Here is a 15,447-nt window from a genome sequence, read left to right on the forward strand (position 1 = left end):
CTAATCAAGCGGGCTGCTTTGTCCTGAATGGTGTCGAGCTTCTTGGGTGCTGATGGAGCTGCTCTCATCCAGACAAGTGGAGCGTATTCCATCACACTCCTTACTTGTACCTTGTAGATAGTAGAAAGGCTTTGTGGAGTCAGGAGGTGAGACACTCATTGCAGAATACAGGAAACTTTGGTTTATCCAGAGGTTAACTGTCCGGAATGCTCGAGCCACCGGCAAAAACCAGGAGCCGTTTCGTTAGGTTTTTTTTCTTTTCGTTGCTTTTTTTTCACCAGTCAGGCTCTGCAAGGTCTCGCTGAAGCTGTTGCTAAGCTAGAGACACTTGCAAGGTACGGCCGACTGTTTAGAAGCTGTTGCAACAGGGTTTGTTGCCAGATACGGAGCTCAATCTCCGTATGTTTCAACATTAGCGCTGGTTTGTCCGGCAGTTTTGATAGGACGGCAACAGCTCGGTCCCGTCAGTGCCAGATAGCACAAAGTTTCCTGTACCCAGCTTCTGACCTGCTCTTGTTGCCACAGTATTTATGTGGCTGGTCCAGTTAAGTTTCTGATCAATGGTGACCCCCCCCCCCCAGGATGATGGTGGGGGAATTTAGCGATGGTAATGCCGTTGAATGTCAAGGGGCGGTGGTTGGATTCTTTCTTGTTGCAGATGGTCATTGCCTAGCACTTGTGTGGCACGAATGTTACTTGCCACTTATCAGCCCAAGCCTAAATGTGTCACCCAGGTCTTGCTGCATGCGGACATGGACTGCTTCATGATCTGAGGAGTTGCAAATGGGACTGAACACTGCAATCATCAGCGAACATCCCCCCTTCTGACCTTATGATGGAGGGAAGGTCATTGATGAAGCAGTTGAAGATGGTTGGGCCTAGGACACTGCCCTAAGGAACTCCTGAAGCAATGTCCTGGGACTTAGATGATTGGCCTCCAACAACCACCTTCCTTTGTGTTAGGCATGACTCCAGCCAGTGGAGAGTTTCGCCCTTGATTCCCATTGACTTCAATTTTACTAGGGCTCCTTGATACTACACTCAGTCAAATGCTGCCTTGATGTCAAGGGTAGTCACTCTCGCCTCTGGAATTCAACTCTTTTGTCCATGTTTGGACCAAGGCTCTAATGAGATCTGGCACTGGGTGGTCCTGACAGAACCCAAACTGAGCATCAGTAAGCAGGTTATTGGTAAGTGCCACTTGATAGCACTGTCAACAACACCTTCCATCACTTTGCTTATGATTCTGAGTAGACTGATTGGGCGGTAATTGGCCAGATTGGATTTGTCCTGCTTTTGGGGGACAGGACATACCGGGGCAATTTTTCACATTGTCGGGTAGATGCCAGTGTTGTAGCTGTACTGGAACAGCTTGGATAGAGGCGCGGCTAGTTCTGGCACACAAGTCTTCAGCACGACAGGGGGGATGTTATCGGGGCCCATAGCCTTAGCTGTATCCAGTGCGCTCAGCCGTTTCTTTATCACATGGAGTGAATCAAATTGGCTGAAGACTGGCTTCTGTGATGGTGGGGACCTCTGGAGGAGGCCGATATGGATCATCCACTTGGCATTTTTGGCTGAAGATGGTTGCGAACGTTTCAAGTGATGTAGGTAGTATTTCCACTAGATATTTTAAAAATAAACTTGAAATTTGACTCTTTGGCAACATAAAATTGAAATTTATTTCACATACAAGTGATGGACACAAGCAGCAGTTTTTAAGATTCAGTGACTTTTTGCTTCAATGGTTGCAGGTGGCGTCTTATAATCAGTTCCCCTGTGCTCTTCAGGTAAGTGTCAGTTAGTTCCTGCTCTGTTGGAAGCCCCTGTGGCAATTTCAGGGGTTGCACTCTGCAAAGACATTTAAAACATTTCACTAAATTTGAAATCTAATTTTAAAACTGCTTTGAGAAATCAAAGTTTATCAAAGTTGAGAAAACAAACCTTATAAGATGCTTGATGACTTTTAGTTTATTGTTAACTGACGGAACATTCTTATGGATCCGTGGCTGATTTGACTGGTAAAAGGAGAGAATTTTACATTTGAAACTTATCATTTATTAAAACATTAGATAACTAATTCAGTTGAATTGCATCCACAAATTTAATTTCTAAAAAGGCATACATAAGAAATAAAGTTTCAAGTATTGCAATGAGAATGCACAAAATTGCCTGCATACACCAAGAAGTCTCCGGTAACGGTATACATCGTTTTAACATACCATAGTCCTAAATACCTTACTTCTAGCTCTTTAATTTGGTAGATTTTGTGCTGAATGACCAAATCAACAGAAAACCTCATCTCCCCCAATACCAGCCACTACTATGAAAATACCTAGACATTTTGAAATTGCTAGTTTCCTCTTCCAGTTTAAACAAAATTAACCTTATGTTCTTTGGCAGCAAATGCTGTATACTTGACCCACCTAAAATGTTGCAAGTGAAAAGCATTAGTAATTAAAAATATAAATCATTCCATTTTAGGTTAGCATGCACTCAATGACTGGTAAGCTGATTTATTTTCTTAACTATCCAAACTTAGCTGTATGAAGAAATATTCAATATTGATTTATCAGATTGCCAATGTTTCTTGTGTATGGAAATAAGCTTCTGGAAAATAGGACAAACATAATCTTACTGTCACTGAAGGATTTACTGCTTCTGAGAGTTATTGGAGGTAGCAATAGTAACATGTTATCTAACCAAGATTCTATCCAAGTTTTTATACAAATTTTTTTATCTGATTACGCTCCTGTGAAGCACATTGGGATTTTTTTTACTACGATCAAGGTGCTGTATAAATGCAAGTACATAGAATAGTACAGCACAGGAGGTCGTCATTTGGCCCATCGAGTCTGCGCCAGCTCTTTCGAAGAGCAATCCAGTTAGTCCCACTCCTCGCCTCTTTCCCCATAATTCTGCAATTTTTTCTCCAAGTATTTATCCAGTTTCCTTTTTGAAGGCTACTATTGAATCTATTTTCACCACCTTCAGGCAGTGAATTCAACTCGTTGTGTAAAAAAGGGTTTCCTCATATCTGGTTCTTTTGCCAATCGCCTTAAATCTGTGCCCTCTGGTTATCAACCCTTCAGCCATTTGAAACAGTTTCTCTTTATTTACTCTATATCTAAACCCTTCATGATTTTAAACACCTCTATCAAATCTCCTCAGCCTTTCTGCTCGAAGGAGATCAACCCCAGCTTCTCCAGTCTATCCACATAACTGTAATTCCTCATCCCTGGAACAATTCTAGTAAATCTCTCTTGTACCCTCTCCAAAGCCTTCACGTCCTTCCTAAAGTGCGTTGCCCAGAATTGGGTACAATACTCCAGCTGGAGCCTTCGTGTTTTATATAGGCTTAGCATAACTTCCTGGCTTTTGTACTCTATGCCTCTATTTCTAAAGCCCAGGATCCCATATGCTTTATTAACTGCTTTGTTAACTTGTCCTGCCATCTTCAAAGATTTGTGCACAAGCACCCGAGGTCTCTCTCTTCTTGCACCCCTATTAAAATTGTACCATTTGGCATGTATTGTCTCTCCTCATTCTTCCTACCAAAATGCATCACCTCACACTTTTCTGCATTGAATTTCATCTGCTAGCTTTCCACCAGCTTGTCTATGTCCTCTTGAAGTCTATTACTATCTTCCTCACCTTTTACTACACTTCCAAGTTTCGGGTCATCCACAAATTTTGAAATTGAGGGTGAAAGGAATAGAAGAATACTAGGGATGAGGGACTTCAGTTATGTGGAGGGACTAGAGAAGCTGAGATTGTTCTCCTTAGAGGAGAGGTTAAGTGGAGATTTAATAGAGGTGTTCAAAATCATTAAGTGTTTTGATAGAGTAGATAAGGTGAAACTATTTCCACTGGCTGGAAGGTCAGTAACCAGAGGACACAGATTTAAGATAATTGGCAAAAGAACCAGAGGGGAGATGAGAACTATTTTTACGCAGCGAGTGGTTATGATCTGGAATGCACGGCCTGAAAGGGAAGTAGATTTATTAGTAACTTCCAAAAGGAAATTGGATAAATACTTGAAGGGGAAAAATGTGCAAGGCTATGGGGAAAGCGCAAAGTGGGAATGGGACTAAGTGGATTTATCTTTCAAAGAGCTAGTACAGGTACGATGGGCTGAATGATGCTATGCTAACACAAGGCACTAGATAATTATCAGGAACGGCAAAGCTGACTATTGTTTTATCTTCCCTATGGTTTTGAGGCCAATTGTAACAGACCAATTATTATAGCACACAGCACAAACCAAGAAATGAAGAAAACACCTTCTGACTCAGTACCGAAGAGGGTGGTGTATTTTTACTTACGGTTGGATGTGCCAGTTTTAGGCTCATCAGAGCAAACAAGCAACTTCAATGGATATATTGAATGTGGGTGTATGTCCTCTTGTGGGCAGTCAATTGAAATTAAGTTAGGGTGACCATATTTTCTAAACTGAATCTGGGGACACAGGGTGGGAAGCACAGCAAAGTAGCCAGGACGGAAAATGTAGGTTGTACAGCATAGCGAGGCAAAATATTATAGCAGCCTATATTTTAACAGTTGCTCATATACACTACAAATGCAAAACAAATGTGCAGATAATTACCCCGGATGTGATGTCACACTATTGGAGCACATTCCGACATTGTTGTTGTATTATTTATAAACTATGTTCAGGAATGTCTGTTTTTCGTACCTACTGTGTACACTGCAGCAGGCTCTTGCTGACACTTGTCCTTTTGTTTCCACTGCGCTAGAGCTTCGCCAACCATTTTTTTCAAAACTAAACACGTCATGTATTAACAGGATCATTGGGCGTAACCGTCATCGACTGACCACTCGGCTTCAGAATTGCGACCATTTCGAGGTGGGGGTGGGATGATGACGAAATCAGAAGCCCACCAAGCAATCAGCTCGCAACCGCCTGCGATTCAACTTGGTACATCCTTAGCGAAGGAAGAGAGGGGAAAAAATTGGTTTCATTGTCGAGCAAGGCTGGGTCAGGAGCGCAACCAAATTTGCTGATGGCGTGTAGCGCTCAATTGACATGGACGGTAGTCAACAGACCAGCTCCTTACACCGCCGAGCCCGCCTCAGGGCTGGCCTCCTGCCGGGCGAGATTTACAGAGGGTGCCCGGGAAGGAAACATGTAATCAAGTTTGGGTGAACAGAACAGGGTGTATATGTCATATTCCAACACGAGAATTTAAAAGTTAGGGTATTCGAGGCTTAGTTTCGTGAACCGGGGACATTGTTTGCCCAGGGACACAGTACATCATTCGGGAACTGTCCCCAGAAAACGGAGATGTATGGTCACCCTAAACTAAGTTTGCAATTAGTGTGCTTATTTTTGGGCTGCAGTTGCACAGTAAGCAATTTCACAAACTAGGTTTTATCACTACACCATAACTATTTCTTTTTAGTGGACTAAAAAAATGACAGTAATGGGTATGAAATATGCAAAATGAGTTTTAGATAAGGAGTTGGAGAGATGAATGATCAATGTTAGGTACACAAAAGAGGCTTACATTTTTATTATCCTATGATTGGAAAGATACAACTGTAGATAGCAAAACCCGGATAGTTTCACAGGGCCAGTGTTGCTGGCGCTGTTTTTATAAGCAAAGGAGGGGATAGATACAGAATGGACTGCTTTGGATATAAATCTCTGGGAAACAAAATCCAAGCAAAAACAAGACAGATTGCTCTAGGAAGAGATGAGAAGGGTTCAAGAAAACAGGAATGTTATTTTAATGGATGATTTCATATCAACCCTGTATAAATTGGGGAAACCCTAGTCTAGAATCAGAGTTAGTGCTTCATGAACCAGTGCATAAGGGAAGCCATGAGAAGCAGTGCTCATGTTGATTTGGTATTTAATGGTTCAGATAACAAAAGAAATGGAAGTTGTAGCACCCTTGGGGGTCGAGTTTAACATGAATTACAATCTCCCACATTTTACCCTATGTAAACTTGAGGTGATCCAAAACTCGGCTGCCTGTGTTCTAACTCGCACCAAGTCCCGTTCACCCATCTCCCCTGTGCTCACTGATCTACACTGGATCCCGGTTAAGCAACGCCTCGATTTTAAAAATTCTCATCATTGTTTTCAAATCCCTCCATGGCCTCGCCCCTCCCTATCTCTACTCCTTCAGCCCCACAACCCACTGCCCCCCCTCCCCCCACCGAGATATCTGCCCTCTTGAGTATCCCTGATTATAATCACTCAACCATTGGTGGCCATGCCTTCTGTTGCCTAGGACCCAAGCTCTGGAATTCCCTGCCTAAACCTCTCTACCTTGCTACCTCTCTTTCCGCCTTTAATATGCTCCTTAAAACCTAGCTCTTTGACCAAGCTTTTGGTCACCTGCCCTAATTTCTCCTTATGTGGCTCAGTCAAATTTTTTGTCTTTTAATACTCCTGTGAAGCACCTTGGGATGTTTTACTACGTTAAAGGTGCTATATAAATAAGTTGTTGTTGTAGTAAGGATATTATAACATTAAAAGGGCTAGAGTCAGAGATGAGTGAAGATTTAAAACAAGTGCATTGGAAAGGGACATGTAACAACACTTCAGCAGAAAATAAATGGAACACTTTTAAAAGAATAGTGATGAACATGCAAGACAGGTACATACACAAGATCAACAAGCTCTGACTGTACAAGCGTGACCTTGTATTCATCAGAGTAAGCTACTAAATTGATTAACACATTAAAAGTGAAATAAAAAGAAATAATTACCTCTACAAATCGTGCAGGAAGAAGTGATTCACAGATGAATACAAGATTATACAAAAACAAGTTTAAAGTGTGGTCAACGAGATAGAGAGACCTAGAAAAAAGTATAGCTGCAGAGCAAAACAAAGCAGTAAAACTTTCTTAAAATACTACACTTGCAAGAGGTCTGCCAGAGAAGAGATGAAAATATTTTAAAAGATGCAAAAAGGCTTGAAACAGCACGAGCACAAATGGTAAATATTCTGAATTACTTCCTCAAAAGTATTCATAAGGGAAGTCATGAACAATATGCCCTCTCCAAAAAAGTACTGAAGCAAAATGCAGGAGATGGAAGTCCTAGACAAGCTGAAAGGGCTGAAAACAAATAAATCTCCAGGGATAGATGGTATTTATATCAGAATACTGAGAGAGACTAGCAAGGAGAATGGCAAGGCACTGACACTTATAAGGAAGTCAATGGACACTGAGAAGGTACCAGTAGATTGGATACAGGCTAATTTGGTACCCATATTCAAAAAAAAGTGGCAAAACAGACAACTACAGACCCATTAGTCTTGCTTCAATTGTTTGTAAAATATTAAATCAATAAATCAGGAGTAAACTTGAAGATTATCTGTAAAACAACCTAATAAATAGCAGTCAACATAGCTTTAGACAGGGAAGATACTGGTTGACCAACCATCTTGATTTGATAAAGTTAACACCTAAGTAAACTGGAAAATCCTTCAACATTGAGTTCCAAAAGGCATTTGAAGAATTTCCAAATGAAGGGTTACTCATTAAGCTCAAACGGGTGAGGATAAGAAGTCAGTTGAAGGGGAGATAACAACAGGTCCTAGTTGGAGGAGTAATCTCAGCTGGGAGAAGTACCAAGTGAGGTGCCCTAGAGCTAACTATTCGGACCACTGGTGTTTCTAATTTGTATCAATGACTTGGATTCAGAAACTCAATACAAATTGGTTAAATTTGCAGATGGTATCACTCAGAGGGGCAGTGGAATGAAGGAGGCAGCCCAGAATGAGCTAAACGAAATGCAAGTGGACCGAACAATGGCAGACCAAATTTAATGCAATTAAGTGTAGGGTATTGTGCACAAGGAAAAATGAGTAACATGTACTCCATGAATTGTATTGAAATAGCCACGGATGAGGCTGAAAGAGACCTAAACTCAAAGCTCAACATGTCCAAAAAATGTAGAGCAGCAAATCAACAAAGCTAACAGAATGTTGAACAATATAGCTAAAACAGTACAAGTCAGAAGAAGTCATGATCAAAACATACAATACTCTGGTCAGACTGCACCTTGAGTACTGTGTCCAGTTCTGGTGATTGAGAAATAAGACAGTTTTTCAGGTACTGGAGGCAGTGCAGGGAAGAGCCATGAGGCTGATCACTAGTGTCAAGGGATCTGAATTATGAGGAAAGATTAGAGAAACTTGGGCTTTTCAGCTTGTAAAGAAGGCATCTGAGCAATGTTTTACATAAGTGTACAAAATAGTAAATGGCATGTAAAAAGTTAATCTAGAATACTACTACAGGTAGACTACCCTTTATCCGGACTTCCGAAAACCGAAACCCTCTAAAAACCGAAGGTTTTTTCGTTCAGCGTAAGTCGTGCGTACGACTTACGCTGAACGAAAAAACCTTCGGTTTTTAGAGGGTTCCGGTTGCGGAAGTTCGGATAAAGGGTAAGTCGTGCGCACGACCGACCCCGACAACCGCCGACCCCGCCAGCCCCGACAACCGCCGACGCCACCGCCGACCCCGCCAGCCCCGACAACCCCCCCCGCGGACCCGACAACCGCCGACCCCCCCGCGGACCCCGCCAGCCCCGACAACCGCCAGCCCCGACAACCGCCGACCCTGCCAGCCCCGACAACCGCCGACCCCGCCAGCCGCCGACCCCGCTGGCCCCGACCCCGCCAGCCCCGACAACCCCCCCGCGGACCCCGACAACCGCCGACACAACCGCCGACCCCCCCGCCCGCCGACCCCGACTGACTTACGCTGAGCGTCAGCGTAAGTCATGCGCACGACCCCCCGCCGACCCACCTTCCGAAATCCGAAATTCTCCTTTATCCGAAACTCAGCTGGTCCCGAGGTTTTCGGATAAAGGATAGTCTACCTGTACAAAATAAACTGGGAACAGGACGAGGGGTCACAGGTTCAAACTAGTAAAGAGTAACTTTAGGACTGATAGCACAATGTTCTTCTTCACACAGTGAATGATCAACACTTGGAATGGACTTATGGGCAGAGTGGTAGAGGAGGAAACCTTGAAATCATTAAAAAAAAACAATTAAATGCAGCAATGGGGGAGGGAGGGGTGGAGTGGAAGGTCTGTCTGGATGGATGAAAGAAAATGGGCCAATGGCCTTACTCATTCGCAAGTATCTTGTGTCACACTGGTCTGGCTTAACGTCTTACAAAACCAGCAACAGAAACTAGCTAAAAGACATCGCATATCTATTCTCCCACCAATCAGGCACAAGTAAAAAGTGAACATTTCTAAGCAGACGAAAGGAATTAAAAATGAACTAACAAGTGCTCGTCACTGTGCCAGTATGAGGGAGCAGGAGATGGATTTTATGGCCAGAAGGTTGTGGAATGTTAAGTGGAAAGAAAGCTGTTGCAGGGTTGAACGGCCAGGAAGGCAACAGATCAGTTTGGGCAAAGAGGTGGTTTGAGTTGGACACAGTGGTTGAATGGCAAAGAGAGGAGAATCAAATACAACAGAGTAGAGGGTTGGAACACATGAGGCACAAAAAAAATTAAGAATTCCTTAAATGATTTAATAAAGCTAAAAATAAAGGCTGCCTTGTGGGGATGGACCACATACTACAGTATTACGAGCAAACGAGGTTTAATATAGACATACATCACACAAAAGATAATTCACCTTGTCTAATCCAAGGTCATGGACAATCTTCTTTTCCCAATATGGACGCCGTTTTGTACATTTTATTCTGGTAATGATGTGCAGTTGGTGTGGCTGGTGTGGATCGCCATTGTATTTTTCATGATCTGATGGGTCCACTTCAAACATCTACAACCAGTAAGACATACTGATTACACAAAAAAATTGTTTATGCAGATAAATCATCAAATTAGTTACATGGCAATCCCAACATGGGGATTTGGTTTGAATCCTAAACTTGATATATTGAATTTCAGCTCTCTAATGAAAGTGTGGACAGTTAGAATCAAAAAATGATATAGCACAGAAGGAGGCCATACCATCCAACTTGTGCCACTCCCTCGCTCTTTCCCAGGGCCCTGCAGAATTTTTTCCCCCTCAAGTATTTATCCAATTCCCATTTGAAAGTTATTATTGAATCTGCTCCCCTTTCAGGCAGTGCATTCCAGATCACAACAACTCACTGTGTAAAATAAATGTTTCCTCATGTCACCTCTGGTTACTGACACTTCTGCCACTTGAAACAGTTTCTCCTTATTTACTTGATCAAATCCATGATTTTGAACACCTCTATCAAATCTCCACTTAACGTTCTCTGCTCCAAGGAGAACAACCCCAGCTTCTCCAGTCTCTCCACATAATGGAAGTCCCTCATCCCTGGTATTGTTCTAGTAAATCTCTTCTGCACCCTCTTAAGGCCTTGACATCCTTCCTGAAGTGTGGTGCCCAGAATTGAACACAATACTCCAGCTGACGTCTAACCAGTGTTTTATAAAAGGTATAACATAACTTTCCTGCTTTTCTACTCTACGGGCTCGAATTTCCCTGGGCCATGGAGGCATGTGGGGTGTTAAAATTGCAGAATCGGGGGGCACGAACCCTTCCCGCCCCCAACCCGCCTCCATGCCCGTTTCCCAGGAGGCGGGTACCCGACCTGTGCTGGGAGCCGCCTCCCCGAGGCGGGAAAGGGATTAGTGCCAATTAACTACCTGTTAACAGGCAGTTTTTGGCCTAATCGCTGTTTTCAACCCTGAAGTGTGGGCTTCCCGACGGCTCCAAACCACGGCAAGTTAGCGAGGCGGACTGTCGGGCTTGGAGGGTTCGAGATGTCCGGTGTTCAGGTGAGTGATGGGTGCATGAGTGCAGAGGTAAGTGTGTTTGGTGTGTGTAAAGTGTTTAAATAAGTTTTACTTACCTTTACTTACTAATGCAGGCTTCCTTCCTTCAGGTCTTGGGAGTCCCTCATCTCACCGGCACAGAAAGCAGAATGGCCGCAAGCTGTCAAAAGTTGCAGCCTCTGCTTTCTGTTCTGGAGAGATCTCTAAATCAGCCTGAGAGGAAGGAATTAACTTAGTGTACAGATTGTCAGTGTTTGACAGCGTCAAAGAGCTGTCAAACACTGATATTTCATCTGTCAAAAGCTCTTGACAGATGGAATGTCAATCTGTGACGTCACCTGTTGCCGGGTGGCCCTTAATTGGCCTGCTGAGCCCGCTGGGTGGGCTCAACAAGGTCAATCAAGGGAAAATCGAGTGGGTTGGCCACAACTCAATGGAGACAACCCCAAAAGTGGGAGTCCCGCCTCCTACTCGCCTCCATTGATAAAATCCAGCCCTACGTCTCTATTAATAATGACAAGGATCCCATATGCTTTTTTAACAGCCATCTCCAACTCTGTTCCTTTAAAGCTGTATCATTTAGTTTATATTGCATCACTTCATTCTTCCTACCAAAATATATCACTTCACATTTCTCTGTTAAATTTCATCTGCCATGTCTCTGCCCATTTCACCAGTCTGTCTAGATCCTCCTGAAGTCACTATCCTCATCGTTTACTACATTTCCGAATTTTGTGTCATCTGCAAATTGTGAAATTATGCCCTGTATACCCAAATCCAGGTCGTTAATATATATTAAAAAGAGCAGTGGTCCAAACACCAACCCCTGGGGAACACCACTGTATACTTCCCTCTAGTTTGGAAAAAAAACTGTTCACCACTATTCTCTGCTTTCTGTCTCTTAGCCAATTTCATATCCACACTGCCACTTTAATCCCATGGGCTTTAATTTTGCTAACAAGTCTATTATGTGGTACTTTGTCAAATGCCTTTTGAAAGTTCATATACACGTCAACCGCACTACCCTCATCAACCCTCTCCGTTACTTCATCAAACTATCAAGTTAGTCAAACATGATTTGCCTTTAACAAATCCATGCTGACTTTCATTTATTACTTACCCTACTTTTCCAAATGCCATTCTCTGATGAATGCAGAAAGGTAAGAAATGACTGTGTTTCTTACTCTTTTAAAATTGTTTTCTGTCTGAATTGTGCTCTATGCAAAGCAAATATACTTTGATGCGTGTGTGCACATACACCACAGATCATCCATGGTGTTGCTCACGGCAAGTTGCAGAATATTCTCTCTCAATGATAGGGATGTTAAACCATATAATGCACAACTTATGAGGGATTTTCTATAACCAAATCAAATTCTGTTTTACTGCATATATTTGTGGGATTTTTAACTAATGTCTTGGGGATCAAATTGTACGACTGCCCATTTTTTGTAAAATCTTAATGAATAATCTTTATGATTACTATATGCTCCTTTAGTTAAGAGCCCAGGATACACAAGAAGATAGTAGGCAACATATAGTAGACAGGAGGTAGATATGTGGAAGTTTGATAAGACAGGTGGGGGGGGGGGGGGGGAAAAAGAGGAGAAAAGAATTGTGGGCTCTAGCAGTTTTTATCCATGGGTGATCAGGGGACGAGTCCTGGAGGATTTATTGTATTTACAGGTTTACGGGGGGAATCTGTCCTTCCCCCTCTCTGTCTTCTCCTACCTTTCCCACCATAAATTTCTCCTCCCCACCAATCTCCTCTCTGACCCTGACCCCTTTCCCCTCCCCAAACACACTCTCCACCAACCCTTCTCACTCTGTTCCCCTACCACAACCTCCCCCCTACCCCCTTTTCTCCTTTCAGCCTTAAAGAAAGACTTGCATTTATATAGTGCCTTTCATGACCTCAGGTGGTCCCAAAGTGCTTTATAGCCAATGAAGTACTTTTGAAGTGTAGTCACTCTTACAGTGTAGCGTTCGATTTCATTCCTCCTCTGCCCCACCCATGTACCTCTATAAAATTTGCTGATGACACCAGGTGATGTAGACAGTTGACTTGAACAAGAAAATAAAAACAGAAAAGACTAGAATACAAAGCAGGACCATTAGATGAAAAGGGAACATCAGAAGACTCAAGCATTCATGCAGTAATGGATGTAATGATGGTTTTACTACTAAGCTAAGCAAGACTGCAGTTTTAACGGGTTATCTATGAATAAATCTGACTACAGACTGGAAATAAAAGCAGAAATCCATGCCCTCACCTTTTCTGGAATACGAGTCTTAGTAAATTTCAATCGTATGAATCCAGGCCATGATAATGGAATCAAAAACTGTTCCATTAAGTTCTGCAAAAATAGATTAAAAGCAAGTCCTAAAAGTAATTCATTTACATTAAATGATGCAACAAAATGAATTCAACATTAGCTTCCTAGTAAATGGAACATTTCACAGAAAGAAAAATGAAGGAGTGATTATTGGTCATCGTGCTGGAAGAAATCACAAAAGCAGCTACTTTTCAAGACACTCAAGAGTATCTAGCTTTCTGCCTGCTCTTATAGCCATGATGTTGACAGTTAGTCGAGTTAAGCTCATAAGCTCTTGGGACGGTAGCATAGTGGGCTAGTCACTGGGCTAATAATCCAAAGATGGGAGTTCAAATCCCATTTAAATTCAGTTAATTAAATAATCTGGAATAAAAAAAATGCTAGTATCCATGAAACTATTGGATTGTCGTAAAAACCCATCTGGTTCACGAATGCCGTCCTTACCTGGTCTGGCCTATATGTGACTCCAGACCCACAGCAATGTGGTTGACTCTTAACTGCCCTCTGAAATGGCCTAGCAAGCCAGGCTGGGGACTTGTGCCAAAATTGTCCCACAGACTAGTCAAGCAACAGCCTGACATAATCATACCTTTCAGCCAATGTCCCAAGCTCCTCCATCACCATCTCTGGGTATCCCACCGGCAAAAGACCCACCAGGGGTGGTGGCACAGTCGGGGAGGAGTGGCCCTAGGAGTCCTCAACATTGACTCTGGACCCCATGAAGTCTCATGGCTTCAGGTCAAACATTGGCAAGGAAACCACCTGCTGATTACCACCTACTGCCCTCCCTCAGCTGATGAATCAGTACTCCTCTATGTTGAATACCACTTAGAAGAAGCAAAGGCACAGAATGGACTTCAATGTCCATCACCAAGAGTAGCTCGGAAGCACCACTACTGGCCGAGTCCTAACTGCCATAGCCTGCGACAGGTGGTGAGAGAACCAACATAAGGGGAAAAAACCTACTTGACCTCATCCTCACCAATCCACCTATTGCAGATGTATCTGTCCATGACAGTGACCCGCACAGTCCTTGTGGCGACGAAGTCCCGTCTTCACACTAAATACGCACTTGTTCCGCCACCGCCTCCAGAAAGAAGAAATGTTAAAAGATACAACTGCACCAGGAGTACACTGCCCAGAGCCAACTGAATGGCTCCATTACACATCCGCGCTGCAGGAAGGAGGCCTCGAGTCGGAGGATGGATAGCGACCTCAGTTACATCGTGCACCGAGCAAACCTACCGTCAGACGATTAACGTTCCTACACAAGGCGGCCATCGCCTGAAGCCCGAAAGCTGCCGGCAGCGAAGGCCAGTTTGGTGCGAAACGCAGAAACGATCGGCTCGGCAGGGACTGGGCCCAGTCACTAAATCTCCGGAGATCCCGGCTCCACGCACGCACGCACGCACGCACGTCAATCAAACTGAACCTTCCACGCCGGTCGTGAGAATCCAATTGAAAAAAGAGGCCTCGCCCCCGAGCAAGGACCCCGCCCCCGAGCACGGACCCCGCCCTAGATGTAGACCTCGCCCCCGACCACGGATCCGCCCCGCGGCTCGGTCTCCAGTGCAGGGCTCGCCTTCGGACGTTCAGTCGGCGCTGCTTCGATTCGCACTTTGTAAATGTTGCCTAACCTGCCGAGTGTGTCCAGCATTTCTGTTTTCATTTTTATTGTAAATTCTTGATATTGTTCAACTGTTTTTTATTTTATTCCCCAATTCTGTGCAATGCAATTATTTAAGTGTAAATCTATTATCATTTAAGGGACCAATGACAAGGAGCGGCCTGTGGCTCTGTATCGAGCTGTCGATGGTGCTGGTTCAAGCGAACAGCAGTAAGAAGAACACCGCTTCCTGGGGTGGCACCAGGAAACAGAAGAGCTACTGGGTTCCGAGTCTGCAGTAAGTACTGAGACAGAGAAAGAAACAGCACCAAACAATGAAAGGGGAGCGACCATAGAAGATAGGAGCAGGAGTAGGCCATTCAGCCCCTCGAGCCTGTTCCGCCATTCAATGACATCATGGCTGATCATCCAAATTCAGTACCCTGTCCCTGCCTTCTCCCCATATCCCTTGATCCATTTAGCCTTAAGAAATATATCCAACTCCTTCTTGAATATATTTAATGAATTGGCCTCAACTGTCTTCTGTGGTAGAGAATTCCACAAGTTCACCACTCTGGGTGAAGAAATTCCTCCTCATCTCTGTCCTAAATGGCTTACCCCTTATCTTTAGACTGTGACCCCTGGTTCTGGACTCCCCCGCCATCGGGAACATCCTTCCTGCATCTAGTCTGTCTAGTCCTGTTAGAATTTTATAAGTTTCAATGAGATCCC

The 15,447-nt window shown here is 43.6% G+C and overlaps 1 protein-coding gene across 1 annotated transcript; it reads right to left on the reverse strand.

The window, feature by feature from the left end:
- Positions 1–1,664: 1,664 nt before the first annotated feature.
- On the reverse strand, positions 1,665–14,516 carry mrpl30 (mitochondrial ribosomal protein L30). Its single transcript, XM_085980866.1, has 5 exons — positions 14,355–14,516; positions 13,047–13,130; positions 9,638–9,784; positions 1,945–2,018; positions 1,665–1,851 (listed from the first exon to the last, which is right to left on the reverse strand). Exons 1-5 carry the CDS (start codon positions 14,388–14,390, stop codon positions 1,719–1,721), a joined length of 474 nt encoding a protein of 157 aa, XP_085836992.1. The 5' UTR covers positions 14,391–14,516; the 3' UTR covers positions 1,665–1,718.
- Positions 14,517–15,447: the final 931 nt, after the last annotated feature.

The sequence above is a fragment of the Somniosus microcephalus genome, unplaced genomic scaffold (genome assembly GCF_052327205.1).
Source record: "Somniosus microcephalus isolate GS21.2 unplaced genomic scaffold, FLI_Smic_1.0 scaffold634, whole genome shotgun sequence".
In the NCBI taxonomy this organism is placed as follows: Eukaryota; Metazoa; Chordata; class Chondrichthyes; order Squaliformes; family Somniosidae; genus Somniosus; species Somniosus microcephalus.